This window comes from Oncorhynchus clarkii, chromosome 10 (genome assembly GCF_045791955.1).
Source record: "Oncorhynchus clarkii lewisi isolate Uvic-CL-2024 chromosome 10, UVic_Ocla_1.0, whole genome shotgun sequence".
NCBI classification, from domain to species: domain Eukaryota; kingdom Metazoa; phylum Chordata; class Actinopteri; order Salmoniformes; family Salmonidae; genus Oncorhynchus; species Oncorhynchus clarkii.
Window position 1 is genome coordinate 13,400,906 of NC_092156.1, and position 27,231 is coordinate 13,428,136.

The window sequence follows — 27,231 nt, forward strand, 5'->3', positions numbered from 1 at the left end:
TCATTAATAAAAGACACTGTTTATTGTGGTTCACATTTTCCATTTTTAAAAATGTAATAATTTAAGCAGTCTGTAAATGCAAATGTAGTGGACAGAAAACAGTAAGTTCTCATTGGGTTGTGCTGTCAGTATGTGATTATGCATGTCATTTTTTTTTAACAAAAAATCATAATGCTAAACAAAACAAGAAATTAGAGCCTTTAACGCTATATACCCACAGTATATTCACATATCCACCTCCTTTTATCTGCATAGGTACTGAAGAGTCAAGACTCAACTCAATGTTAAAAGCCAGAATGGATACCACAGTAGGGTGTGTGTGAGAGGTGAGAGGTTCGGTTCAGTCCACTTCTGTCAGGCCACATGGCCTCCTAAACTCTTGACCTCGCTCATGGATCCATTTGTTGGACACTGGCAACAGAGAGAAATATAAAATGTCAGTGCCAATCTCAATTCTCTCCAATGTGCCAGACTAAGGGCTCTCCAATGTGCCAGACTAAAACCTACTACTAACGGAACGACTCAAAGCTTAAAGTTTTATTGTCACGTGCACGATTACAGTCATTTCCTCTCTTGCAAACTCTTTTCCCAACCATGCAGTAATCAATATATAGTACTATAAAGTAAAGTAGAACAAAAACACATGATAATTAGATACGAGAACAGAGCTAGCTAACCAAGCAAACCAGATGACAGGTTTCAATACAACCTCACCAGATCAAATTAATGCTAGCTCATGTTAGCTAGCAGACTTGTTTCAACTTTGATTTGCAAGCTAATGTTAGCTAACGTTAGCTAGCTATCATTCGAGGACTGACTGTTCTCATAAAAGTGTATTGTGCAGTGCAAAAATAAATGAAGGATCCATCTATAGTGGTAATTCGTGTCATGTCTGACTACTTACAGTACTGCTTGTCATTGTGATAGCTAACAGTCAGCAACAAGCCCAGACAACCTAGCTAAACGTGGTGTCAGCGTCCAGCGGTGATTAGCTGGCAGTTGCTTAGTAAAACTGGGCTGTGAAACTGGGCCTCGACCCAGCTCGAATTTATCCCTAATTTGGCCTTAATTCAAAGTGCCAGTGGAAATGGGGTTAAGGGCTCTGTTGAAACGTACTACTACCAGGAAGACTCCACTCACAGGTAAAGGCTTCCTATTATCAAAGTAAGTGTATGTGCCATCAGAAGTTTGTAAACAAAAACACTGCCGTAACATTGCTATGAAGGTTTGATTGCAGCCTACATGAGGGATACATTAGAGAAACACAAGGAAGACTGACTAGGAAGTAGTCAAAGAAACACATCAAATGACTGACACCAATAAACATATTGAGATTAGAGAGGCTGCTTGTGTGTTAAGATTAAACTCTCCATCTGACTCACCCCATTTACTTCCTACTAACACAGGACAGGCAGCGTGTCTGGTCCTGTAGTCTCCCTCTCCACTCCTAAAGAGGTTGTACCAGAAGACTGCAGTTCCCTGTGGACACACATTGAGAAGACATACCCTGTTCAGTACATGTAAGTCACCACTGCATCAACGTAATGGCTCACTATAAGATAGTGTGGGCCCTCTCAACTAAGGCTAACATTGTATGATGGCTACGGCTAGGAGATTTCTCTGACCGTGTGACCTGACCAATAGTTTTTCCTGGCCCCTAGTGCTGAGGGCTGTGCTTGACAGCAGTTACATTGTTTATATCTCACCTTTTTGGGATAGATAGCTGCTCCAAAGTCTGGAAACACAGTGGCTCCTCCAGCTTCAACATCACTCATCTGTCAGGGAAAAGACTGCCTTGTGAGCTGGCTTCACTAATACACTGAAGTACTCCACCTAATACCATTTACTGTAGCCTACTTCTCTAAGGGATGTGTTCTGTATTTACATTAAAAAATGTAATGTAGCAGGCGTAATCATACAAATGATAGTTTCCAAGTTGTAAAAATATATCTGTAGCAATTCTAAAGTTTACTGAAGATCTGAAGAAGGGTTATGAAAGTCTTGAAGTCTTGAAACATTGTTTAATAACACTAAACATAACACCAAATCCATAATAACCAGTCATTCAACTAGACAGAAGTGCAGTATAAAAAGTAGTCATCCAAAAGCACTGTAGTTCTGCAAAGCATGGCATTCTACCTCTATTTACACACTCACATCATATTTACAGTATTAGCATGGGCCATTAAATGAGATAGCATGTTATGGTGTACTGTAGGGCAGGGGAGGGCAATTCCAGTCCTTGAGGGTCTGATTGGGTACAACACAGAAATTAACTGACAGACTCCAACGGTCAATTTCCAGTGTTTGACAAACTTTTTTCCCACCACCATCTACTGTAGCAATGTTAGTGGCCGTGTCCAAATACCCATCCTTGCATCCTAAATAGTAGGCCGTTTGGGTATGCGAAAAAATTAAGTTTAATAGTATGCAGTATTTCGAAAATCGAGTATACAGTGTACTATAAATGCCCGGATATCGTACTCATTTCGGCTTTGACAACAGCTGATCAATTATATAAATCAACGAATAGTGAGAAACAACACAATCGCAGATGATGCATTCTCAGAGCTTTTAAACCAAATACTAAACCATCTTTTGATTTCTGAATCTGTCAGCACCAGGGACTTGGGATGTGGCTGCGTTATAGATGTCATGTTAATCCGGCCTTTTGATAAGGAACATACAGTATGGATTGTTTGAGTTTTGTAGGCTAAGGTACCTATTTAATGATTTAATTTATGGATCAAGCCTTAGCAGTCATTTTGATCTCCCTCCCAATTATCAGTGCTTTAGTTTATTATGTTGTTGTCCAGTGGTTGTGAATTTGCGATGCACCGGACTGTCTAAGTTTTTCGTGCAATAGCCAATTTTATTTGAACATTTGTGTCACGGCCGTCAAAGGAAGTGGACCAAAGCGCAGAGTGGTGAGCGTACATATTCCTTTTATTTAGGTGACGCCAACAAAAACAATAAACAATACACAACAACTGTGACGCTTAAGGGCTATAGTGCCACAAACAAAGTTAACTACCCACAATCAAAGGTGGGGAAAAGGGCTGCCTAAGTATGGTTCCCAATCAGAGACAACGATAGACTGCTGTTCCTGATTGAGAACCATACCCGGCCAAAACAAAGAAATACAAAAACTTAGAAAATAGAACATAGAATGCCACCCAAATCACACCCTGACCAAACCACAATAGAGACATAAAAAGCTCTCTACGGTCAGGGCGTGACAATTTTAAAAGTTTTGGTGTGTGTACTAGGCAATTTGATAAAATGTATATATGTTACAGCACTTTGGTTTCACTAATACATATGTTGAAATGGAACCAAGTTTCTGTCTTCAGTCCTTTTTAGATAGGATAGATGGGCTGTATATGGACTACTGTGGTAAATTGGCCCTACCCTGACTACAGCCCTCACCTTATCATCAACCACCATCCCCTGTCCAATCCCCCTCCAGCAGAGGCAGGACTCCAGCTCATTCACCATCTTTAAATACCCACACTTGTCACTAATCAGTGTGGCAGACCTAACCGTTTCAGTTTGCAAGTGTTTTGTTACAAGACACCTATTTTCTTGTAACCTTTTCCTTTGTGTATTTTGGATGTATATGAACTAGTCATTTTGTTATTATTTCTTAATTTATACTATAATTTGATTTAGAACATTTACTGTTTGATATATTCATTTCCTTTAAGCATTTACTCATATTTAAACCTATTGTGTATGTTTCTTCACCGTAATATTCATTTAATATGTTATTGAGATTCATGAGTATATTTGTTTATCTTGTTTATGTGAAATCACTACCATGTATGTTTTTGTTACCTAGTTAACTGTCCTTGTTAACCATCCCATTCTTACATACTCAACCTTATCCATCTTCATGATCTTCAACAATTCAACTGAAATAATAAACCGGACAACAGCCCTTTGAACATCAAACTACGGTGCAACAACCACACTGTAAATGAGCTACTGGCATTTTTTTCTTTTTTGGCTAAGAGTTGAGGAGAGATTGACTGCATCACTTCATCTTTTTATTAGAAACATTGTTGAAAATCCCAAATTGTTTGCATAGTCAACTTACACACAGCTCTGACACAAACACTTACCCCACCAGACATGCCACCAGGGGTCTTTTCACAGTCATCAAAACCAGGACAAATTCAAGAAAGTGTACAGTATTATATAGCGCCCTTATTGTATGGAACTCTGTTCCATCTAAATATTTCTCAAATAAACAGAAAACCTGGTTTCAAAAAACAGATAAATTAACACCTCGTAGCACAATGCCTCTCCCTTATTTGACCTAGATAGTTTGTGTATGTATTGGTATTGAAATGTAGGCTACATATGTCTTTTAAAAAAAAACATTTAATTGATGTAGTTCTGTCCTTGAGCTGTTCTTGTCTATTAATGTTCTTTATTATGTCATGTTTCATGTTTTGTGTGGACCCCAGGAAGAGTAGCTGCTGCTTTTTGGGACATCATCTCTGTGTTTTAATGGACACCACCATGATAGCCCTTACTCAAACCAGCAGTTATAGCAAGATCAAGTATGTTTACCACCACAACTCCCATCAGTTTCTATACTACGGTATAGTTGGCTGTGATAGTCTGGCTATAATGTGATAGTCTGGCTATAAACAGCCTGAGTAGGCCTATAACTCCATTCCTATTCTTTTCAGAGTTTAGAGAAAATAACTATTATCAGGCTGGTTAATGCGATGCATGTCTGTTGAATTTGAAAAAAATACACCCGCACTCAGTTCCGCCCCACCTACTCAGCCTGTCAGGAGTCGCTACTGCATTGCGGCCGTGGCTGTATACTTTTTACTAACCGGTACGTGATAAATAGTATGCGACGACGAGTACATAGTATGCAGTTTAAGTATGTAGCACACTAGTATGTGTGTTCGGACACGGCCAGTGATTTTATGAGTATGCGGTAACATTGATTGACATTCCATGTTTCTCAACCATTTGGCAATCAATTGAAGTCCAATATTGAAATGGAGGTCATGGATCTACGAAAAACAATTATGCAAAACAGAGAGCCACAAAGAAGAATCTAATGGCTCTATTCAATCTGTTAAGGTAATTGCCGATTGAGCCGACATATGCAGCATTCAACGTGAATGCAGACTCCGCTAAAGCGGGAACATTGCCTTTAAATTTCAATCACTCTGTAATGTTGAATAGAGCCCTAAATCATTAGCTGCTACTGTAAGTTGACAGCAGCAACTGGATTCCCATACTTACGTAATTTAAAAAAGTAGCCACACGATTTCCAGTGCCTAATGTTTTGAAAGCATCAGGTTCCTCTTTCTATGAAGTAAAACACAAGTTGAATACACACAGGGACATGTACTTACGTAGTTCAGGAAGGTAGCAAGTCTATTTCCATCGACCATGATGTCCTGAGGACGCTGCAACAAATGTTTATAACTTTTAACCCAGACTAAAATGTCTGTAGGATCCCGCCATTAAAGAAATCCTTTGTGACCAAATTGATTGTTAATATCTGTTTGACTTAATTTGGTTATTGAAAATCATTGGGATAAATTGACTAATTTCACAAAAATATGAGCAACAATTGAATATTTAGTATATTAAATATAATCTAATATTGAATCCTTTGATTATAGATTAGATTAAGTGGATATATTTTCATGTAGTCCAATTGATACAGTACGTTGCGCACTTCAACTGGGTGCCGCTAAGAATCAGTAGAGCCACTGTCTACCACTGGGTTGAGGACCTGAGCATCTTGCGTGCAGTCTGGAATCTTCCTAACGGAAGAAACATACTCACTGAATATAAAACCTGAGGTCCCCAAGGCTCAAAATGCAATCTTCATCATGCTGTGATCTGCATGCCAACAACTTCAAACCAGCTTCTGAATGTCTTTTTTTTTGCATGATTCACTATTTCTTCTCAAGTAAATTGAACTTGAGAACTTTTGGTGTGTGCACATATATTTGTTTACACATGTATTTGTCTAAACTTAAATTGAGATTTTTCACTTCAAAGTAAAAAATGACCTGGACTAAATGTTACAAAATTCAAATGAATTTGGTTGGAGGTAAGGATTCTTGTTTATGATGTCGTTTATTTCACCTGTGGTAGGTTGCAGGTGCCTACAGGGTAAAAATAGCCATTCAACCAGTTTTGAATTGAGAAAACAGAACATTCTGCTCCGTTGCACTCCATTGTAAAATGCAAGGCTGCCAATATATCTGTACATACTGTTCCTAACTATTCTTACTCTACTAGGAATATGCCCTCTGAGTTATTCTCCTTCTAGGAATATGCCCTTGGGGTTATGGACTTGGTTGAACTGTCATCTAGGTCTCCTTTGGCAATCTGCCATTTAAGAATTCAGGGCCCCTCTTGGATACACACCACTCTATCTGTGCCACAAATGACACTGTATTCCCTTCACTCGATAGTGCACTACTTAAGGAATAGGTTGCCATTTGGGAAGCAGACTCTAGCAGTCGGTGAGAGCCAGAATCCCCCTAATTTTACAGGTCCACATTGACCTTTGACACTGTCTTGCATGTTGACAGCTAAATGTGCAGCTCTAATTTATTTTTAGGTCAACATATATTGTCATTGTAATGGAGAAAAACAACATAAGCAAGTGGCGTGTGGCTACACGTGTGAAAACGTACTTCTCTATAGATCACAGCAGGATAAACGACTACATGACTGTTAAATCCCTTCCCAGATGCAACAGAGAGCACACTTTAGTCCCCGTCTAGAGGTTACCCTTACCCTGGAGAAATCAAAATGTGGCTCGTATTGTCCTCCGACCCCATAGTTAGCAATCTGTTTAGTGAGACAAAGAGTAGAAGCTAAGTTATTGGACAACCTCTGGGCCTCATTTTTCAGAAGTTAACTGATCGGATTTCTTGAATCGGATAGGATTAAAGTCGTAGAAATATAATTAACAGAACGGGCGTCCCCATTCAAGTCAATGATACGCCTGCTCTATTCATTCTATTTCTATGCATTTAATCAAATCCGATTGCCGAAATCCGATCAGATAACTTTTGAAGCCTGAAGTTTACAACGACTCACACAAAACCAGATGACTGTTAAATGATCAGCTAAGTTTCACAAAGTGAAGAGGGGTATTCTAACATAATGCCCAATGTTGATATGAGTGTAACAGGTAAACTACAGTATACCCCTGTCTAACACGACTATATGTATAGTTATCTATGTCTACCAGGTAGGCTCATTGCCGCAGGAAGTAGGGGTGCTGAGGGGATTGCACGCCCCAGCCCCCCCCTCTCACGGCCATGGGTAGACTGTATGTATTATGTATGTGATCGGTACCTGGAGTAGTTCGGCAGTCTGCGTTGTCAGACCTGTGATGTCCTCTATCCTTTGGTTGACGCGTTCAATAACAGGGTCCTCTTCCCCCTCCAGCCACGCACTGAAGGACAAGACATCCACTGACTCAACCCAACAACATGACTCATTCACCCAGAGATGAGTCATGACTAAACATGATCTACATAATGACTCACCTTTTGGATACCCTGTAGTTTGCTGTGGTCAGAATGCCTGTTATGGGGTCTCTAACAGTAGCTCTTGCAAGCTATACAAAGACATACAGTATAAATTAATATTGACACCATTGAGTGTTTCTGAGACATTCTCTCTCTTATGATAAGATGTTTCAATACTACCACTGAGACATACGGTATAGTATTCCATCTACTAACAGAGACCATCTAAGGTTATAGTGGAACTGGCCCAGTTTGATGCTCCTCTCACCCTGGGCTTGGCCAGCTCCTTGATCTTCTCTATCTCCTGGTCTGACAGAGCGTTGAGGTAGCGGACGATGTGTGGGCTGTCCCACTCATCCTCCTCCTTCATGGGCTGGAGCAGCAGACGAGGGTTCCTGTTCCCGTCATGGTAGCGGCAGTACAGCCGGCTGCGCCTCTCAGTGGTCTGGATGGGATGGAGGGTGGAATGGGTTGGGAGTGTGAGTTAAAGTGGAATTCACATCTCCTCTCCAAAACCCTGTTAAGTTACCTCACATCTCCTCTCCAGTGCTTAATTTGTAAATTGGGAGGTGCCGGAACGAAAAGGGAGCTGAGTTGGGTGTGACCTGAGGGGTTCTGAGGTACCGGAACACCAGAAAAAACAACAACTTTATAATAAAACATTGCATGCATATCATCACTCTTGCGTGTTGGCATAGAGCAGTAGAGTGGAGGCGCTTTCAGAAGCTGCACACTGGGTGTAAGACTAGAGTCTGAGAAAAACTGGGCCATTTATGAATGCATTTCATGCAATTCTACAAATTTTTGATAATTGGAAACTTTAGCTGAATCTTTTTTAATACATCACAAATGATCGAAATGACAGGGTACTTTCACACTGACAAACTGAGAATCAGAGATCAATTAAAACGTCCTTGTCTTGAATCCATCTGTAGCCTAGACCTGTGTGTGGAGACACACATAATGTAAAATATGAGGAGGAAATTATAGTCCTAAAAAAGCTTTCTAGTTTCACTGACTCACCGAATGATGTGTAGCTCACTCACCGGCGATGGCCGATGCGCTCGTGCCAAAAGCTTATATCGCTCTTGTTTAACTTTCTAAAACAATTCTCTTCACTCAATAGGCCTATTTGGAAGTTGATAACTATTTGGCAGCCTACAGTCAGATTAGTCATCTCTTTTCAGCAGGAACCATTTGCTTTCCAACTTGTGTTTTTCCCGCGATTGTATTCTAAATATTGCGAAAGGCTTGTTTTGGCGGCTGTATGCTGTTCACTGACGGATGTGCATTCCTGACTGTAGGCATGCCTTGTGATTGGGCTACACACAATCCACAGATAGACAATACATTATTATTATTATTTTTTTTACAAGCTATTGTTGATCCTCTGTGGCTAAATTATAGGTCTGCTTCTTGTGCAGTATTCTGAATTATTTAATTTACTTCTGAACAGACAGCAGTAATTCTATAACCTTGGCAAATGTATTGCAATGTATCAGGGGTGTTGAAGCACCTTCAGCCAGTGGTGTAAAGTACTTAAGTAAAAATACTTTAAAGTATGACTTAAGTAGTTTTTTTGGGTATCTGTACTTTACTCTATTATTCCCTTCTTTACAAATGTTACATCAATACAATCTTAAAGAGAACAATGTACTTTTTACTCCATACATTTTCCCTGACACCCAAAAGTATTTTTTACATTTTGAATGCTTAGCAGGACAGGAAAATGGTCCAATTCACACACTTATCAAGCGAACATCCCTGGTCTTTCCTATTGCTTCTGATCTGGTGGACTCACTAAATACACATGCTATGTTTGTAAATTATGTCGAAGTGTTGGAGTGTGGCCCTGGCTATCCCTAAATAAAAAAGAAAATGATGCCGTCTGTTTTGCTTAATATAAGGAATTTGAAATTATTTATACTTTTACTTTTGATACTAAAGTATATTTTAGCAATTACATTTACTTTTGATACTTAAGTATATTTAAAACCAAATACTTTTAGACTTTTACTAAAGTAGTATTTTACTGGTTGACTCACTTTTACTTTAGTCATTTTCTATGAAGGGATCTAAACTTTTACAAGTATGACAATTGGGTACTTTTTACACCACTGACTCCAGCAACTACAGTGGCTTGTGAAAGTATTCATCCCCCTTGGCATTTTTCCTACTTTGTTGCCTTACAACCTGGAATTAAAATAGATTTTTGGGGAGTTTGTATCATTTGATTTACACAACATGCATACCACTTTGAAGATGCAAAATATTTTTTATTGTGATACAAACAAGATATAAGACAAAAAAAACAGAACTTGAGTGTGCATAACTATTCACCCCCCTCAAAGTCAATACTTTGTAGAGACACCTTTTGCAGCAATTACAGCTGCAAGTGTCTTGGGGTATGTCTCTATAAGCTTGGCACATCTAGCCACTGGAATGTTTTCCCATTCTTCAAGGCATAACTGCTCCAGCTCCTTCAAGTTGGATTGGTTCTGCTGGTGTACAGCAATCTTTAAGTCATACCATAGATTCTCAATTGGATTGAGGTCTGGGCGTTGACTAGGTCATTCCAAGACATTTAAATGTGTCCCCTTAAACCACGCGAGTGTTGCTTTAGCAGTATGCTTAGGATCAATGTCCTGCTGGAAGGTGAACCTCCGTCCCAGTCTCAAATCTCTGGAAGACTGAAACAGGTTTCCCTCAAGAATTTCCCTGTATTTAGCGCCTTCCATCATTCCTTTAATTCTGACCAGTTTCCCAGTCCCTGCCGATGAAAAACATCCCGACAGCATGATGCTTCCACCACCATGCTTTACTGTGGGGATTGTATTCTTGGGGTGATGAGAGGTGTTGGGTTTGCGCCAGACGTAGCGTTTCCTTGATGGCCAAAAAGCTTCATTTTAGTCTCATCTGACCAGATGGTCATATGTTTGGGAAGTCTGCCACATGCCTTTTGGCAAACATCCAAATGTGTTGCTTCTTTTTTTCTTTAAGCAATGGCTTTTTTCTGGCCACTCTTCTGTAAAGCCCAGCTCTGTGGAGTGTACGGCATAAAGTGGTCCTATGGACAGATACTCCAATCTCCGCTATAGAGCTTTGCAGCTCCTTCAGGGTTATCTTTGGTCTCTTTGTTTCCTCTCTGATTAATGCCCTCCTTGCCTGGTCCGTGAGATTTGGTGTGCGGCCCTCTCTTGACAGGTTTGTTGTGGTGCCATATTCTTTCCATTTTTAATAATGGATTTAATGGTGCTCTGTGGGATGTTCACATGTTTTTTTATAACCCAACTCTGATCTGTATTTCTCCTCTATGCATGGGTGTCAGAGCTGTGTGCCAGTAGTTTAGACAGACAGCTCAGTGCATTCAACATGTCAATACCTCTCATAAATAAAAGTAGTGATGAAGTCAATCCCTACTTCACTTTCAGCAAGGAGAGATTGACATGCATATTATTAATATTAGCTCTCTGTGTACATCCAAGGTCCAGCTGTGCTGCCCTGTTCTGTGACAATTGCAATTTTTCTAAGTCCTTTTTTTGTGGCACCTGACCACACGACTGAACAGTAGCCAAGGTGTGACAAAACTAGGGCCTGTAGGACCTGCCTTGTTGATAGTGTTGTTAAGAAGGCAGAGCATCGCTTTATTAAAAACAGACTTCTCCCCATTTCAGCTTTTACTGCATCAATATGTTTTGACCATGACAGTTTACAATCTAGTGTTACTCCAAGCAGTTTAGTTATCTCAACTTGCTCAATTTCCACATTATTTATTACGAGATTTAGTTGAGGTTTAGGGTTTAGTGAGTGTTTTGTTCCAAATACAATGCTTTTAGTTTTAGAAATATTTAGCGCTAACTTATTCCTTGCCACCCACTCTGAAACTAACTGCAGCTCTTTGTTGAGTGTTGCAGTCATTTCAGTCGATGTAGTAACTGATGTGTATGGCGTTGAGTCATCCGCATACACTCTGGCTTTAAAGTTAGTGGCATGTCATTAGTAAAAATTTAAAAAAGCAAGGGGCCTAAACAGCAACCCTGGGGAATTCTTGATTCTAACTGGATTATATTTGAGAGGCTTCCATTAAAGAACACCCTCTGTGTTCTGTTAGACAAGTAACTCTTTATCCACATTATAGCATGGGGTGTAAAGCCATAACACATACGTTTTTACATCAGCACTGTGAAATAGCATTGTATCTAGTCAATCACAGGTTTACTAAGGGTTGATGAAGATGCAAAGGTGGAGAGATGAATGTTGCAGGCTCATGTCTATCAGAGCAGAGAGATATCATAGAAAGGGAATCTCATTCCAGTTCTGTGAGAGATACAGGCGCAAGCTTCTCTTACCACAGCAACGGTCACGCGTTGGTCTATAAGCTTTAATGTTGCTCAAACCATAAACCCGGGCCGGCCCAACACGAATCAATTCTTAGAATATCAGGTACGTTTTCACATTATGTTTTTTAGGGGACAGGATAATTAAAGAGGAGGCAAATTGAATTAACCCTGATTGCTTTTTTGGAAATTTGTACATTGCACATAGTGAAAATTATTTTTCATACCACGAGAGGTCCTTGAAAATGGGTTCCAGAACAAAACAGTCCGGCAGGATCCAGCTCAAATTAAGCACTAATCCCTCATTCATGTCACCACTTGGACAGTTTATTCATCATGGGCCTCTCTCTAGATTGACATTATCGAGGCATAGCCATACAGATTGTAAATCTAACTTTTGGCCATTCCCCTAATCAACTGTCTTAGAAGAGTCTTAGACAATCAGTCTCTTACCATTTTGACTCCCTCTCCCCTGCACAGGGCCTCGTAGATCTCCCTTTCAGGCAGGTAGTCATTGGGTCTCTTGTAGGTCCCCAGCTGGATGGGCTCCTCTGTGGCTGGCTCCTGGCCCTCCTGGTTCAGCTCGTTCAGCTGCTTGGACAGCAGCTTCTCAAAGAAACGCAGGTTTCCTCCTGCCCTCTGGTGGCTAGAGTCTGTAAGAACACCACGGGTCATGCAGTTACGCAGACTAACAGGACATGGGGAATATGAGGGAAATATATTAGAATCAGCATTAATTCATTGTGTGATTGCACAATTCAACAATGTGTAACTCTCATCACTGGTTTGAGTGAATAACAACTGTCTCTCTCTACATGCTACTAAAACATGTATTTTTTTAAATTTTATTTTCAAGGATAGAAACACTTACATTGAATGTCTGAAATAAGATGCCCTCTTGTGGTCTTTAGAGTCAGTCAACTGCAGTTATTTCATAATTGCCATTACGTGTTATGAGATGAGAGGCAAAACTAGGGATTATATGGCAACGTTGCATTCAGTTACAGTGCATTCGGAAAGTATTCAGACCCCTTGACTTTTTCCACATTTTGTTACATTACAGCCTTATTCTAAAATTGATTGAATAGTTTTTTCCTCATCAATACACCATAATGACAAAGCAAAAAAACAGAAATATCACATTTACTTAAGTATTCAGACCCTTTACTCAGTAAAGACCCTTTACTCAGTACTTGTCTTGGCTATGTGCTTAGGGTCGTTGTCCTGTTGGAAGATTAACCTTCACCCCCCAGTCTGAGGTCCTGAGCACTCTGGAATGGGTTTTCATCAAGGATCTCTCTGTACTTTACTCTGTGCATCTTTCCTTACTAGTCTCCTAGTCCCTGTCGCTGAAAAACATCCCCACAGCATGATGCTGCCACCACCATGTTTCACCATAGGGATGGTGCCAGGTTTCCTCCAGACATGACACTTGGCATTCAGGCCAAAGAGTTCAATCTTGGTTTCATCAGACCAGAGAATCTTGTTTCTCATGGTCTGAGAATCCTTTAGGTGCCTTTTGCGGGCTGTCATGTGCCTTTTACTGAAGAGTGGCTTCCGTCTGGCAACTCTGCCATAAAGGCCTGATTGGTGGAGTGCTGCAGAGAGGGTTGTCCCTCTCGAAGGTTCTCCAATCTCCACAAAGGAACTCTGGAGCTCTGTCAGAGTGATCATCGGGTTCTTGGTCACCTCCCTGATCAAGGCCCTTCTCCCCCAATTGGTCATTTTGGCCGGGCGGCTAGCTCTAGGAAGAATCTTAGTGGTTTCAAACTTCTTCCATTTAAGAATGATGGAGGCCACTGTGTTCTTGCGGACCTTCAATACTGCAGAAATGTTTTGGTACCCATCCCCAGATCTGTGCCTCGACACAATCCATTATCGGAGGTCTACGGACAATTCCTTCGACTTGGTTTTTGCTCTGACATGCACTTTTAACTGTGGGACCTTACATAGACAGTTGTGTGTCTTTCCAAATCATGTCCAATCAATTGAATTTACCATAGGTGGACTCCAATCAAGTTGTAGAAACATCTCAAGGATTATCAATGGAAACAGGATCCTCCTGAGCTCAATTTCGAGTCTCATAGAAAAGCGTCTGAATACTTATGCAAATAAGGTATTTCTGTTTTTTTTGCAAACATAAAAAAAAACTGTTTTAGATTTGTCATTATGGGGTATTTGTCACGACTTCCACTGAAGTCGGTCCCTCTCCTTGTTCGGGCGGCGTTCGGCGGTCGACGTCACCGGTCTTCTAGCCATCGCTGATCCACCTTTCATTTTCCATTTGTTTTGTCTTGTCTTCCCACACACCTGGTTTCAATTCCATCATTACATGTTGTGTATTTAACCCTCTGTTCCCCCCATGTCCTTGTCGGGAATTGTTTATTGTAGTGCTTGTGCACGTTATGCTCGTGTGTAACGGGCTTTGTTTACCAATTGATTTATGGTTCTGTTTATGGTGGTTTTGTTTATTAAACTGCGCTGTTGGAAATCAGTTTTTGCTCTCCTGTGCCTGACTTCTCTGCCGCCAGTACACACCCCCTACAGTATTGTGTGTAGATTGATGAGGGAAACATTTTATTTAATCAATATTAGAATAAGGCTGTAACGTAACAAAATGTGGAAAAAGTGAAAGGGTCTGAACACTTTCCGAATGCACTGTATTTTAGTTAGGTCAGTTACAGTTACCTTGACAAAAACAATCTACTGACAACTCCCTAGTGCGGTATTTCCCTTAATATACTTCAAACGCTTTAAACGGTTAAAAGTAGCACTTTTCCAGCCACAAACACACAAAAACATACCAAAACTAGGGAAAACTACCCGGAAATATGTTATTCTAGCTAACTACAGTTGCTAATGTTACTCTTATAAATCTGATTCTTTCCTTGGTAAATATGACAGCACTGGTAGATTTTCCTAGCTGTTCGCCTTCGGGTTTGGTCCATTTAACTTCACATTCAAACAAAGCAACCAGATCGCCATAATTGCAGCCTTCAGCACACAACATCACTGATGCAGTTCAAAATAGTAAACCATGACCACTCTCTTGGTTACACCCTGGAACTATGGAAGATGTATATGAGAGTTGGTGAGATGGTGATTATGTGAGAATGCATGAGAATATTAGATTATGTGAGGAATCTGTGTGAGAGAGTGAGAGTATAAGAGATTGAGATAGTGAGAATGTGTGAGGGAGAGTGAGAGTATAAGTAATTGAGATAGTGAGAAATTGTAACAGAGAGTGAGAGTATAAGAGATTGAGATAGTGAGAATATGTGAGAGAAAGTGAGAGTATAAGAGATGGAGATAGTGACATTGTGTGAGAGAGAGTAAGATAATAAGAGATTGAGATAGTGAGAGTATAAGAGTATCAGTGGTATGTCGCGTGTGTGTCCTACCGATGGCCACTAGGCGGCGTGTCAACTCGATGGCGCGGGGCAGGTCTCCCATCTGGTAGACGGAGTAGCTGAGATAGTCCAGGACATCGGCCTTGGACACCACGTGCTCCTCCTCTGCATCCATCTGCCTGAGGGCCTGCTGCATCCACAGCACTGCGTGGTAGTAGTCTGCCTCGTTGTACGCCGTCTTCCCCATGTCGTAACAGTCATCCACTGTCAGGATGGCGTTGTGGTGCATCCCTGCAGTTATAGTATAGTATAGTTAGGGTTGCAAAATTACAGTAACTTTCCCAAAATTACCAGGTTTTCCAGAATTCCCAGTTGGAAGATTCCTGGAATCAGGAGGGAATTAGCAGGAAATCCATGAATCCTCCAAACAGGATTTCTGCAAAGTATTGGAATTTGGGGAAATGTTGCCACCCTTAGTATAGTGTAGTACAGTATAGTATTGATGTACCATTCTGTTCTTAGCACTTCATTACAACTTACATGAATAAGACTATCTATAACCAGTTAATGAACTGTTTATGAGGTTTACTCCATAAAATTGCTCCATAAATTCATAATGGTGCTGTGATACTGTAGATTATGTTGCTATTGCAACAATAAGAGGGGCAAATCAAAACACTTTGCTTTTTATCCTTTTTCTGACAGAGTTGTCAGACTTAGTGGGGTAGAATACTAAGAAAGGATGCACATTTGTCGTAAAACAAATATACACAGTGAATGTGTGGTCAAAGCATCTGCTCTTGGTGTCAAGGCTGTTCTGTTTTAGCTTGCATTTCTGGAGAGGTTAGACATCTGTCTGGAAGAAATAGAAACCACTCTGCAGTAGCACTTAGCTTGTTCGAAGCATTCTGGAAGGGCCAGGTTGAGATACGCTCAGCTCACACACTGTGATAACACATATGGAGACTTCTAGAATCTTCCTTGGCAGCGTTGGAGTGATTTTATCTGTGTCTGCAGGGAGTCAGAGAGAGAATAACAACACTCCTTCTTTACCTGGCAGTTTGCCCCTGGCGAAACTCTCAGAGTCCAGTTTGTACGTGTCCTGGAGACGCATCAGTGCCTTGGCAGCACCTTTCTCATCCTCCTGGTCAGGGAAGTACTGCCTGTGTACTGTCATGTTGGAGATAAACCCTGAGGGACCACAGTGATACATACACAGAGTGAAACGGTTTAAAATGATTCAAATCTTGTGAGTCATCGAAAGCTTTGTCCCAAGTACCACTCTATTCATTTTATAGTGCACCAGGGCACATAAATAACAATTTGACCAGGGCACATAAATAACAAATTGACTGTGAGCTCGATACAAAGTTTCTGTAGAAATAAATCAGATCAAGCCTGAACTGTGCGATGTAGTAGGGAGTTGTAGTTTCAAACAGGCCAATATTCGACATAGTTTAGAGCAGAAAACAGGACAATTAACTACTATGACCATAATCCATTGCATGCCCGCTTACTTGTCCGTTCTGTGTGGAGCAGACACGGAGACGGAGAGAATGTGCGAGAGGGATAGAAAGCAGTTGCTTCGTGAGGTATCTCTACCTGAAAATATATGATCTAAGTGATTGATAGTTGCTATTCAGCGATCATAAAAGTATGCCTTATTTACTTTAAAAAACTACTAAAAATGTTATTTTGTCAGACAGCACAGGCAGCAGCTCTATAGAGATGAGATGATGACTTGGAATAAAGTCATTAAATAAAACAAATATTTTATTAAAGTAAAGTCATATGAAGAAATTATGGTTAATAAGTGATAAGCAGTAATGGGAAGTCACTAGCATCATGGGACTTTTATAATTGTTTTATTCTGTGTTGTTAGAGCATTCCCCCCACATAACGCATAGTGCATTTACTGTCTAAAAAAATGACTGAAATCAAAAACAGTAATAATTTGAAGTAAATTTGAAATGAAACCGAACCGACCTCAAGCAGCACTAATCGCTCAGCAATAATAAGGTGCTATTTGGGATGCATACAAATAGTCAAAGGCACCAAGCACAGAACATCTGCAGTGGAGCTGCCTGGTGTGCAATGATAAAATATGTGATCTAGTGTGTGAGGTTCAGATAACTAGAGAATGTAAACTGTGATTCTAGTCACGTATAGCAGTGGTTCTCAAACCTCTCCTCAGGGAACCCAAGACATTTCAATATTTTGTTGACTCACCTGATACACCTAATCAAGGGTTTGCTGATTAGTTGACAAGATGAATCAGGTGTGCTAGCTCTGGAATATATCAAATACATGGAACGGCTTGGGGTGACTGAGGAGAGGTTTGAGAACCACTGACGTATAGGCTAAGGGAGACTAGCTGATATAATAACGGTATCTACAGGTATTTTTGTTGCCTCTAGTGATGGCTAGATAACAAACACACAGAGTGTGTTACGATCCAGCCCTAATATCAACAAATACACTGGACCTTCCATTTAGCCTCCTTCCAGACATCTGACAACACCAAGTTGGTGGGCCCACATTTACGCTCAGTTGCATGGCTGTGCATACAGCATGCAAAGACAAACATATAAGTAAGACAGAAGACAATTACACACACGCACACGCACACACTGAAGACGTGACCAATGTAAACTGATACAGTTACAGCTGCACAGCCAGTGTTCTCTCTCAGCTCCACTCTACTCTGCAGATGTGGGGTTGGAGCATGATGGATCACAATTGGCCCCACACCCCTTTCTCCACAAGCCTCCACACACCCACACAGAGAGAAGCTATATAGAAGTTGTAACCTCTCCCTCCCTCCATCCCTATCGTACCGTCTGAAGGGTCCTGCAGCACCAGGCTCTCCAGCTCGGACCACTCCGTGTTGAGCCTCTTCATCAGCTTGTAGGCGTTGACGGGGTGGGCCAGGTAGCCCTCCGGGTCTAAGGTAGAGGCACGCGTCAGCACGTCCAGCTTGTTGGCCCAGCTACAGCACATGGAGGGAAAGAGTCAGGTTCAGGCTAGTAGAATAGTATCTCCAGTCGTGCTACAATCCGATCATTGATCATCTCTCAAACTGACCTATTCCATCTGTCAGTTAGGCATATTCTGGCAAATTAACATCATTGGGAAAAAAAAGGCTAAAAGGATTCTATGGTTACAGATTCTATGGTTACAGAGTCTATGGTTACAGAGTCTGTGGTTACAGATTCTATGGGTACAGAGTCTATGGTTACAGAGTCTATGGTTACAGATTCTATGGTTACAGAGTCTATGGTTACAGATTGTAGTGTTCACCTTTTCACAGCATCTAGTTTGGATTCCTCTGCTTTGATGTATTCTTTCAAGGACTGAACCAACTCCTTCTCTGTGTATATCAGGTCTGTCATTTGACCTAATAGAAGGTTTAAGGGAAAAAAGCAATTCTGTGAAGTTGAAAACTGAAGACGACTCATTCAATATCCTGAATCTTTTGTGTCATAACAGACTACTGTACACCTATGTTATAAACGTGTTAGGCAACCAGGTCGAGTCATTTCCCATGATCATCATTTCCTGAGAGAAAGTGGATGCAGAATGTGCTTCGGTTTAATGGTCCGTGAAATATTTAAGCAATTTTCTGAACAGTTTCCGACACAGACTTTAGTAAGTGAAAACGCAAAAAAATGCTCAACACGTAGCCTCCTCTGCTGAGATTGTGTAGTATTATGTGTCCAACCACACCGCATTATAAATATACATGTGTCTTTGAGGTAAGGGGGTGTGGCTCCCGATGTATGCAGAAAACAATTCCATAGCAACGCTGGACAGTTAGGAGTGAGCTCAATGCGGTTGCCAGGAGGACAGTGAAACAGCTTCACGGCACATTTGTATCTTAGTCTAATGGCTGCCAAACTAAGCAAAGTAAAGTAAATTACTACTTCAACTAACATTATACAGGCTGCTGGTAACCCTTGGAGTGAAATTAAGTTCAAAATGTTATTTCAGAAATTGAACTGAATAAGAACAACTTCTACTTGCTTAGTTACTAACATTTGTTGTATTGAGAAAATCTGTTAATAAGGCTGCTTTAAACGATGTAAACTCTCCTAAGCTTTGTCTGATGCAGGCGTTTCCTTCTGTTGATAGCTTTGCTGCTTTTATGCTGCTTTTATGCGGGTCAGATGTGAGAAGAGTTCAGAGACTTAGAAAATGTGATCGAGATAATTATTTTATTGACCTATGCCATGTTCTTATGCTATCTGAGTGACTCAAACATTATAACAAAATCAATGTGGGTCCCATGCCATGACAAAATACTCCTGAATGCATCATCTTTGGCACTTTAGATTCTCCCTGACGGTCTAGCTTTAATTTGGTGATTGTTAGTTCTCAAATATTCTTTATTTAAATACTATATAGGACCCTTATCTTTTTTGCATACTTTATATCTGGTTTAAGTTGTTTAAGTTTACACTGAAAAAGTATTATCATTTGATTTTATTGTTTGGACTTAGGTGGTCAGAAAAAACATTTAGGCAGCCCACTCAATACTTTTCTACACAAAAAACCCTGATGTTATGTCATACCTATACGTATAGGCCTACTTATAGATTTGTAGTGGTACAGGCATACACTACAGAGGCGTAATGCTATAGGCCTACTTATAGATTTGTAGTGGTACAGGCATACACTACAGAGGCGTAATGGTATAGGCCTACTTATAGATTTGTAGTGGTACAGGCATACACTACAGAGGCGTAATGCTATAGGCCTACTTATAGATTTGTAGTGGTACAGGCATACACTACAGAGGCGTAATGGTATAGGCCTACTTATAGATTTGTAGTGGTACAGGCATACACTACAGAGGCGTAATGGTATAGGCCTACTTATAGATTTGTAGTGGTACAGGCATACACTACAGAGGCGTAATGGTATAGGTATACAGTACATATAGGCTTACCTATAGAGGTGAAAACTTCAGCCTGTACGCTACAGTAGCAGCAGACCAGAGCCAGGGAGAGGAGGGACGGGTATTTTCTCATTGTACTGGTAGACAAGACCTGCAATGACATCACACAATCACGTCAGTCAGTCATTCAATTCAATTCAACGTTATGTATCCCCTCAGGGGCGATTAAGAAAGGCATGTCAGTTAGTCAATCAGGCATATCCTTTTCATTATCCACACAACAAATTACATTAGGCTTTCAGAGATGCAATATGAGAAAAATTGTTTAACTGGCAATGTTTCCATTATTTGAAAGTTGTCTGTGCAATAATGCTGTGTTAATAGTTTCCAACAGGCCTTTTCCTAATATGTGAGCCATTACTGGCCAGTTGTTACTTGGTAGGCCCTGTGCTGTCTGGCGTCTTGTCATCTGAGTCTAAAATGGCTGCAAAACCAGGGGCCTTCATTCGGGATGGCCCATCACGTGCTTGATGAGAAAGGTTGACTAATAGTGAATCTCAAAAGAATTTCCCTTGACTCATCATATACGCTCTCCTCGCCTCTTAAAACACATCAGAGGGAAGCTAGTGGAGCTTTGGAGTGCTAAAAGGTCTGGTAACCAACTACAGTATGTCTGGAACTTGGGTTCATGGGGTCTTGGGGTTAGGGGACATGCAGAGTGTACTAGACTGCTGCTTCATTTGCTTCCCTAATGGTTAAGAATCCCAAAAACCTGTCTGGCTCACAAATACAGAGGAATTACTTGGTTGAAAGAAGTACTCATTCGACCAAAGACAAAATAACATGTTCCACTTTCTCTCTCCTATATAAAACCCCAAATACTGTTGACATAGACACACAAAAGACATACTTCAGAGAGAGAGAGAGAGTTTACAGTGAGGTTATACAGGGTGTGAAGCAGCATTGTGCAGAGTGTTTCTGAACTCTCTCCAGCTGCTTCACCATATAATTCCTGTTATGACTGTTTACTGACAGTTTGTCTAATAAATCACAGCTCACTCCAAACTGTCTGGACCCCTTTCTTCTCCTTAATCCAGCTCGAATTTGGGATTACCACCACCAACAACGTCTAGTAAAATACAGTGTGATATCTAATTGTCAAACAGAGCTCATGAATCTGAAGCATGCTAAATGTGTTCTATGGAGTTGGAAAAAAAACTAGCTTAATCAATAACTGTTTGTGTCTAGTTTTGATTGAACCGTGAAAGCTATGACAACGGATTTAAAATTCTTAAATATTTGTAACTAGTTCTACATTATGCTTCCAATTGTTTATTACTATGCTATACTTTTAAAAGTGAAACACTGAAAAGGGAGGGCAGAATTGATAGATTTATATGTACAGTATATGCCATCATTTTGCAATTCATTGTTTTCATCAAAATTATACCAATCCCTTGAGTCTTTCCAGATGATGAGTCCAATAATAATTTGTGTGATGTTATGAGCAGAGGGAGAGGAGGAGGATCAGAGATGGCTTCTAGCTAAAGCACTACCTACAGTGCCTTCGGAAAGTATTGACCCCCTTGACTTTTTCCAAATGTTGGAAATAATTTGACCCTGAGCCTGCCTGCCGTCCTGTACCTTTGCCCCTATCTGGATTTCCGACCTCTGCCTGACCTGACCCTGAGCCTGCCTGCCGTCCTGTACGGTTGCCTCTGTTGCTGTAATAAACATTGTTACTTCGACACGGTCTGCATCTGGGTCTTACTTTATCCTGATATATATAAGGTCCCACAGTTGACAGTGCATGTCAGAGCAAAAACCAAGCCATGAGGTCGACAGGGTTGTGTTGAAGCACAGATCTGGAGAAGGGTACCAAAACGTTTCTGCAGCATTGAAGGTCCACAAGAACACAGTGGCCTCCATCATTCTTAAATGGAAGATGTTTGGAACCTCCTAAACTCTTCCCAGAGCAACCGGGGGAGAAGGGCCTTGGTCAGAGAGGTGACAATGACCCTGATGGTCACTCTGACAGAGCTCTAGAGTTCCTCTGTGGAGTTGGGAGAACCTTCCAGAAGGACAACCATCTCTGCAGCACTCGACCAATCAGGCCTGTATGGTAGAGTGGCCAGTCGGAAGCCACTCCTCAGTAAAAGGCACATTACAGCCTACTTGGAGTTTGCCAAAAAGCACCTAAAGACTATCAGACCATGAGAAACAAGATTCTCTGTTCTGACGAAACCACGATTTTAAAAAATACAAATAATATTTAACCTTTATTTAACTAGGCAAGTCAGTTAAGAACAAATTCTTAAGATTGAGCTCTTAGCCTGAATACCAAGGACGTCTGGAGGAAACCTGGCACCATCCCTACAATGAAACATGGTGGTGGCAGCATTATGCTGTGGGGATGTTTTTCAGTCGCAGGGACTAGAAGACTAGTCAGGATCGAGGCAAAGATGAACGAAGCAAATTACAGAGAGAACCTTGATGGAAACTTGCTCCAGAGTGCTCAGACTGGGGTGAAGGTTCACCTTCCAACAGGACAACGACCCTAAGCACACAGCCAAGACAACGCAGAAGTGGCTTCGGGAAAAGTCTCTGAATTGTCCTTAATTGGCCAAAAGAGCCCGGACTTGAACCCAATCGAACATCTCTGGAGAGACCTGAAAATGGCTGTGCACCAACGCTCCCCATCCAACCTGACAGAGCTTGAGAGGATCTGCAGAGAAGAATGGGAGAAACTCCCCAAATACCAGTGTGCCAAGCTTGTAGCATCATACCCAAGAAGACTCGATGCTGTAATCACTGCCAAAGGTGCATCAACAAAGTACTAAAGCGTCTGAATACTAATGTAACTGTGATATTTCTGTTTATTATTTTTTTACCAGCAAACATTTTTAAAAACCTGTTGTGCTTTGTCATTATGGGGTATTGTGTGTAGATTGATGAGGGGAAAAAACAATTTCATCCATTTTAGAATAAGGCTGTAACGTAACAAGATGTGGAAAGTCAAGGGGTCTGAATATTTTCCAAAAGCACTGTATATCTGTGATACAGGTTGTATCACATCCGGCTGTGATTGGGAGTCCCATAGAACGGAGCACAATTGGCCCAGCGTCGTCCAGGTTTGGCCGGGGTATACGGTCATTGTAAATAAGAATTTGTTCTTAACTGACTTGCCTAGTTAAATAAAGGTTAAATAAAATAAATAATGACAAAATATCGGCATGGGTAAGTTTTGTCCCCCCCAAATAACGGAATTGGTATCGGACCCCCAAAAAAACATATCGGTAGGGCTCTAATTTATATACCAATCTAGCTACTGACTGATTGTACATTATATTTATTTTTGCTTAACATTTTTTTTATTTTTTTTATTTTTATTTATTTCACCTTTATTTAACCAGGTAGGCAAGTTGAGAACAAGTTCTCATTTACAACTGCAACCTGGCCAAGATAAAGCAAAGCAGTGCGACAAAACAACAACACAGAGTTACACATGGAGTAAAACAAACATACAGTCAATAATACAGTATAAACAAGTCTATATACGATGAGAGCAAATGAGGTGAGATAAGGGAGGTAAAGGCAAAAAAAAGGCCATGGTGGCAAAGTAGATACAATATAGCAAGTAAAACACTGGAATGGTAGATTTGCAATGGGAGAATGTGCAAAGTAGAAATAAAAATAATGGGGGTGCAAAGGAGCAAAATAAATAAATAAATAAATACAGTAGGGAAAGAGGTAGTTGTTTGGGCTAAATTATAGGTGGGCTATGTACAGGTGCAGTAATCTGTGAGCTGCTCTGACAGTTGGTGCTTAAAGCTAGTGAGGGAGATAAGTGTTTCCAGTTTCAGAGATTTTTGTAGTTCGTTCCAGTTTCAACATTGACCAGAGGCTGGGATGAACTCACAGTGAAACTGTTGCTGTGTAAAAATAGATATTCTCTAGTTAATCTGGATAAATGACCTGATCAAGCATAAACACACACACCCTCCCCAGGCTGAGAACATGCTGAGACAACCCACCCAAGCCTCAGACTTCACCTTTCCAGATATCTGTCATTTCCTAACATTAACTCATTACTCACAACACACTGCTAAAACATTCATCCCACAACACCTTTCACCTCAGGAGTAAAATTTCCCTCAAATTTTTTGGGGCGCTGAGCAAATTTCAGGTCTGCTGAGTGCAAACTTCAACGTTGTGAAAATTCTGTGCGTTTACTGTGAAAACTGAGGCTGTACCCCCTTTACTGTTTCAGACAGTGGTCAAGTAGATTACTGTGGATGATGATAATGTAGACCTACCAGAGTGGCCTACCATCAAAAACAATGGAGAAAATGCATCCCTTAACATGGAAATAGCTGTTCAATCATTCAGCCTAAAGCAGCAGCCAACTGCTTGTGGTGTTCAATGTAGTTCTACATCCCATGAGACTGAAAAAAACATGCAGGGCTGTTTATACACTTCCCATACCATTATTACAGAGAATCAGACAAATCATGCAACCCTACCTATTGGCTACTTAGCTTATTCAAACCTGTCTCAAAACTCAACACTGCCCCTTTAAGACAAAAAAAAGCTCTTTACCCCACTTGCCTTTCAAAGTTGTCTAGAAATGTACACGTTTTGTGTTCTTGTAAGAAGCAATCACTCCCCCATTGCTGACTGCAAATTATCTATAACTGGGCTAATTACTCACAAACTAGCAAAGGATACGAACAAATGTGCGCACATTGCTACATGCAGCTCTCGCTTTGATCTCTAATCAAATCAAATCAATTTTTATTTGTCACATGCGCCGAATACAACAGGTCTGGGATGCCATTTGATTAGCTGTTCAGGAGCCTTATGGCTTGGGGGTAGAAGCTGTTTAGAAGCCTCAAGCACATCTACTCACGACCGCTCATACTGTTAACACAGTCCAGTTCAAAGTGAATGGCACAGATCTATATTTGCATATAGGCGTGCTGCAGCTCTGATTGGTCATGGTGCACCGGTCTGTGTCGAGTACAAGCCTGAGTCGTGCCTGTCAATGCAATAGAAACCTACTCCGATGCGTTTTGCATACTAAGTCTTGCATAGTTGTTTCGGGCACGTTGCATTGAAAGTGGCTCAAATTGCATTGATTCGATTACAATTCCCACAGTAAAGCAAATGTTGATAGTGTTACCTATGGGGGAAAAGTTGAATATTGTGCTTCTCTGCGCAGGCTGATAATTCTTCTGGGCGGCATTCTCCAGGGAGCTGCACGCCCCCGCAAAGCTTAGAGGGAACAGGAGGCCAACCCGCTCACTCCCTTCCATCTCGGCAGCACACTAGTAAAAAATGTTTTCTCTGTGTTACTTGAGTTGAAAGAAGGAGATGTGTTCAAGAATAGAACTCTGAACTATTCCAGAGCAGTATTGGCTAGCAAGTGACCTCTCCAATATGTATGATGAGCTGAGATCCAGTAAGTTTGATAAGGGTCCAGAGTTGACACAAGGTCAGGGCTAAGTGATCAAGATCCTCAATACAGTCCAGGTCTTACTGCAACTGTTTGTTGTTTGTCAGCCTGAGCAACCTTTGACGTGAGCTCCACAATGAACTGCAAAGCATCCAATCAAGGACGCAGCAACACTGTTCAGCATTCAGCCTCATGATGTCACTGCTAGCTCACCTCTATTTTGGCATTTATCTGGATATCTGTTTATACAGTTTGACTCAAGCAGTGCAGGCACTCATTACACAAACTTGATCTAACACCAAGCTCCCTCCTGGCTGTGTACACATATGGGCTCAAAAAATTCCGGTGTTATATTGCAGTAACATTCGCAAACACTTACACCACACACAGACACAGACACACACAGACAAGTAATGATGTTCTTTAAACAGAATATTGAGATGTAAACCTACATTGTAGTAGAGTCTCTGTACACAGATAATGACATTGCAAATAAGAAATGTCCTTTGCAAGTTTCTTCCCCCAATTAAATCGAATTTGTTTCTGGGGAATGATGACTTTGTTCCTTTGTCTTATTTGAGCAGTTCTCTCTGACAGTAGGGCTATAGAGGAGTAAATGACGTCAATGACGACTTGTCAATGACGACTTTACTGAGTCTGATGGATTATAGAGCATAAATGGTTCAATTCAAACTGATTGTTTTGGGATGCTTGCTTCTTAGTTTTCTCAGTTCTGTAACCTGCATGGCTGCTTGCCATATCTGCAGCCAGAATGCACAAAGACGTACTAAAAGTAAGAGGTTCCACCTATGGCAATATCAAATATGCATTGTAGTACCGTTATAACTAGGCTACTTAGCCTATCGCGGATCTTTCTATTGTTTCCCTGTTAAACAGATAAATTAGATATGTGTATATTTGATTCACGGATCAAAGTAAAGTAACGTATCCAATAACACTCCCCAGCATAAGGACAAAAATAACCCAGACCGGCTGTCTCAACGTCTGGAAATCACATCTTCTTGCTACTTCACGCCGTTACAATGCCAGTGACGTCAGCCAAGACACCGACTTTTCTAGAAATCCCCGTCACTGGAACACTTCTGGGTCTCGTGAATGTAAATTGTTCTGAAATCGCTCTATTTTTTTATGTTGAGAGAAAGGTGAATGTATATGTAATGTTATAAATACATATAGCTTACCTACCCCTCAAAAACCTGAAGTTATAATGGCATTCTGCAATATTGGCTAAAACTTTTAAAACTTTCTCTGCAAGTCATGTTACATTTTTGCTGCATTATGCTACAGTTGCCAACAAGGCACGTAAAGCAAACACATGTGCAAAAGCGAGCAATTCACGATTTCATTAAATAATTCAGCAGAAATCCCAAGTTTAGCATCAAGAATGTCCCATAAAACGGGGCAGTTGTTATTGACAACCATACACAGCATGTTAAAGTAATAACATGATGCGCGCCTCTGTGTGGATATTACATATTAGATCAAGTAAGATATCATGACAGTATGCATTTGGAACATGAAAATGTATATGAAATCTTACCGTTTCTTTCCCTTGCAAGACTATCCTACACCTTTAACCGCATCAGAACATATATTCAAGACCGCCCGGGGTAGGCGATTAGCACGAGTATTCTGC

The 27,231-nt window shown here is 40.8% G+C and overlaps 1 protein-coding gene across 4 annotated transcripts; it reads right to left on the reverse strand.

Annotated features, from left to right (window-relative positions):
• On the reverse strand, nucleotides 1-27,231 carry LOC139418028 (prolyl 4-hydroxylase subunit alpha-2-like). 4 transcript variants are annotated; one of them, XM_071167124.1, is made up of 15 exons: nucleotides 27,136-27,231; nucleotides 20,171-20,270; nucleotides 18,523-18,619; nucleotides 18,060-18,211; nucleotides 16,276-16,413; nucleotides 15,274-15,513; nucleotides 12,326-12,525; nucleotides 7,804-7,980; nucleotides 7,554-7,624; nucleotides 7,360-7,459; nucleotides 6,793-6,846; nucleotides 5,388-5,441; nucleotides 1,707-1,775; nucleotides 1,383-1,479; nucleotides 1-411 (listed from the first exon to the last, which is right to left on the reverse strand). In XM_071167124.1, the coding sequence occupies exons 2-15, from the start codon at nucleotides 20,250-20,252 to the stop codon at nucleotides 341-343; spliced, it is 1,602 nt and encodes a 533-aa protein (XP_071023225.1). In that variant the 5' UTR covers nucleotides 20,253-20,270; nucleotides 27,136-27,231; the 3' UTR covers nucleotides 1-340. The 4 variants fall into 4 exon arrangements, 3 of the variants coding, with proteins under 3 accessions (XP_071023225.1, XP_071023224.1, XP_071023226.1); XM_071167123.1 differs by lacking the exon at nucleotides 5,388-5,441 and adding an exon at nucleotides 5,275-5,340 and having other exon boundaries at nucleotides 27,136-27,219; XR_011635266.1 differs by having other exon boundaries at nucleotides 344-411; nucleotides 5,275-5,441; nucleotides 27,136-27,211.

Excerpts from the sequence above, each read along its gene's own strand:
- LOC139418028 (XM_071167123.1), bottom strand. The coding sequence starts at position 20,252 with ATGAGAAAATACCCGTCCCTCCTCTCCCTGGCTCTGGTCTGCTGCTAC. Across the intron at positions 15,514-16,275 it reads CGCCAGGGGCAAACTGCCAG|GGATGCACCACAACGCCATC; the intron begins GTAAAGAAGGAG and ends CTATAACTGCAG. Across the intron at positions 1,776-5,274 it reads TGGCTACTTTTTTAAATTAC|ATGAGTGATGTTGAAGCTGG; the intron begins GTAAGTATGGGA and ends TTTCCCTGACAG.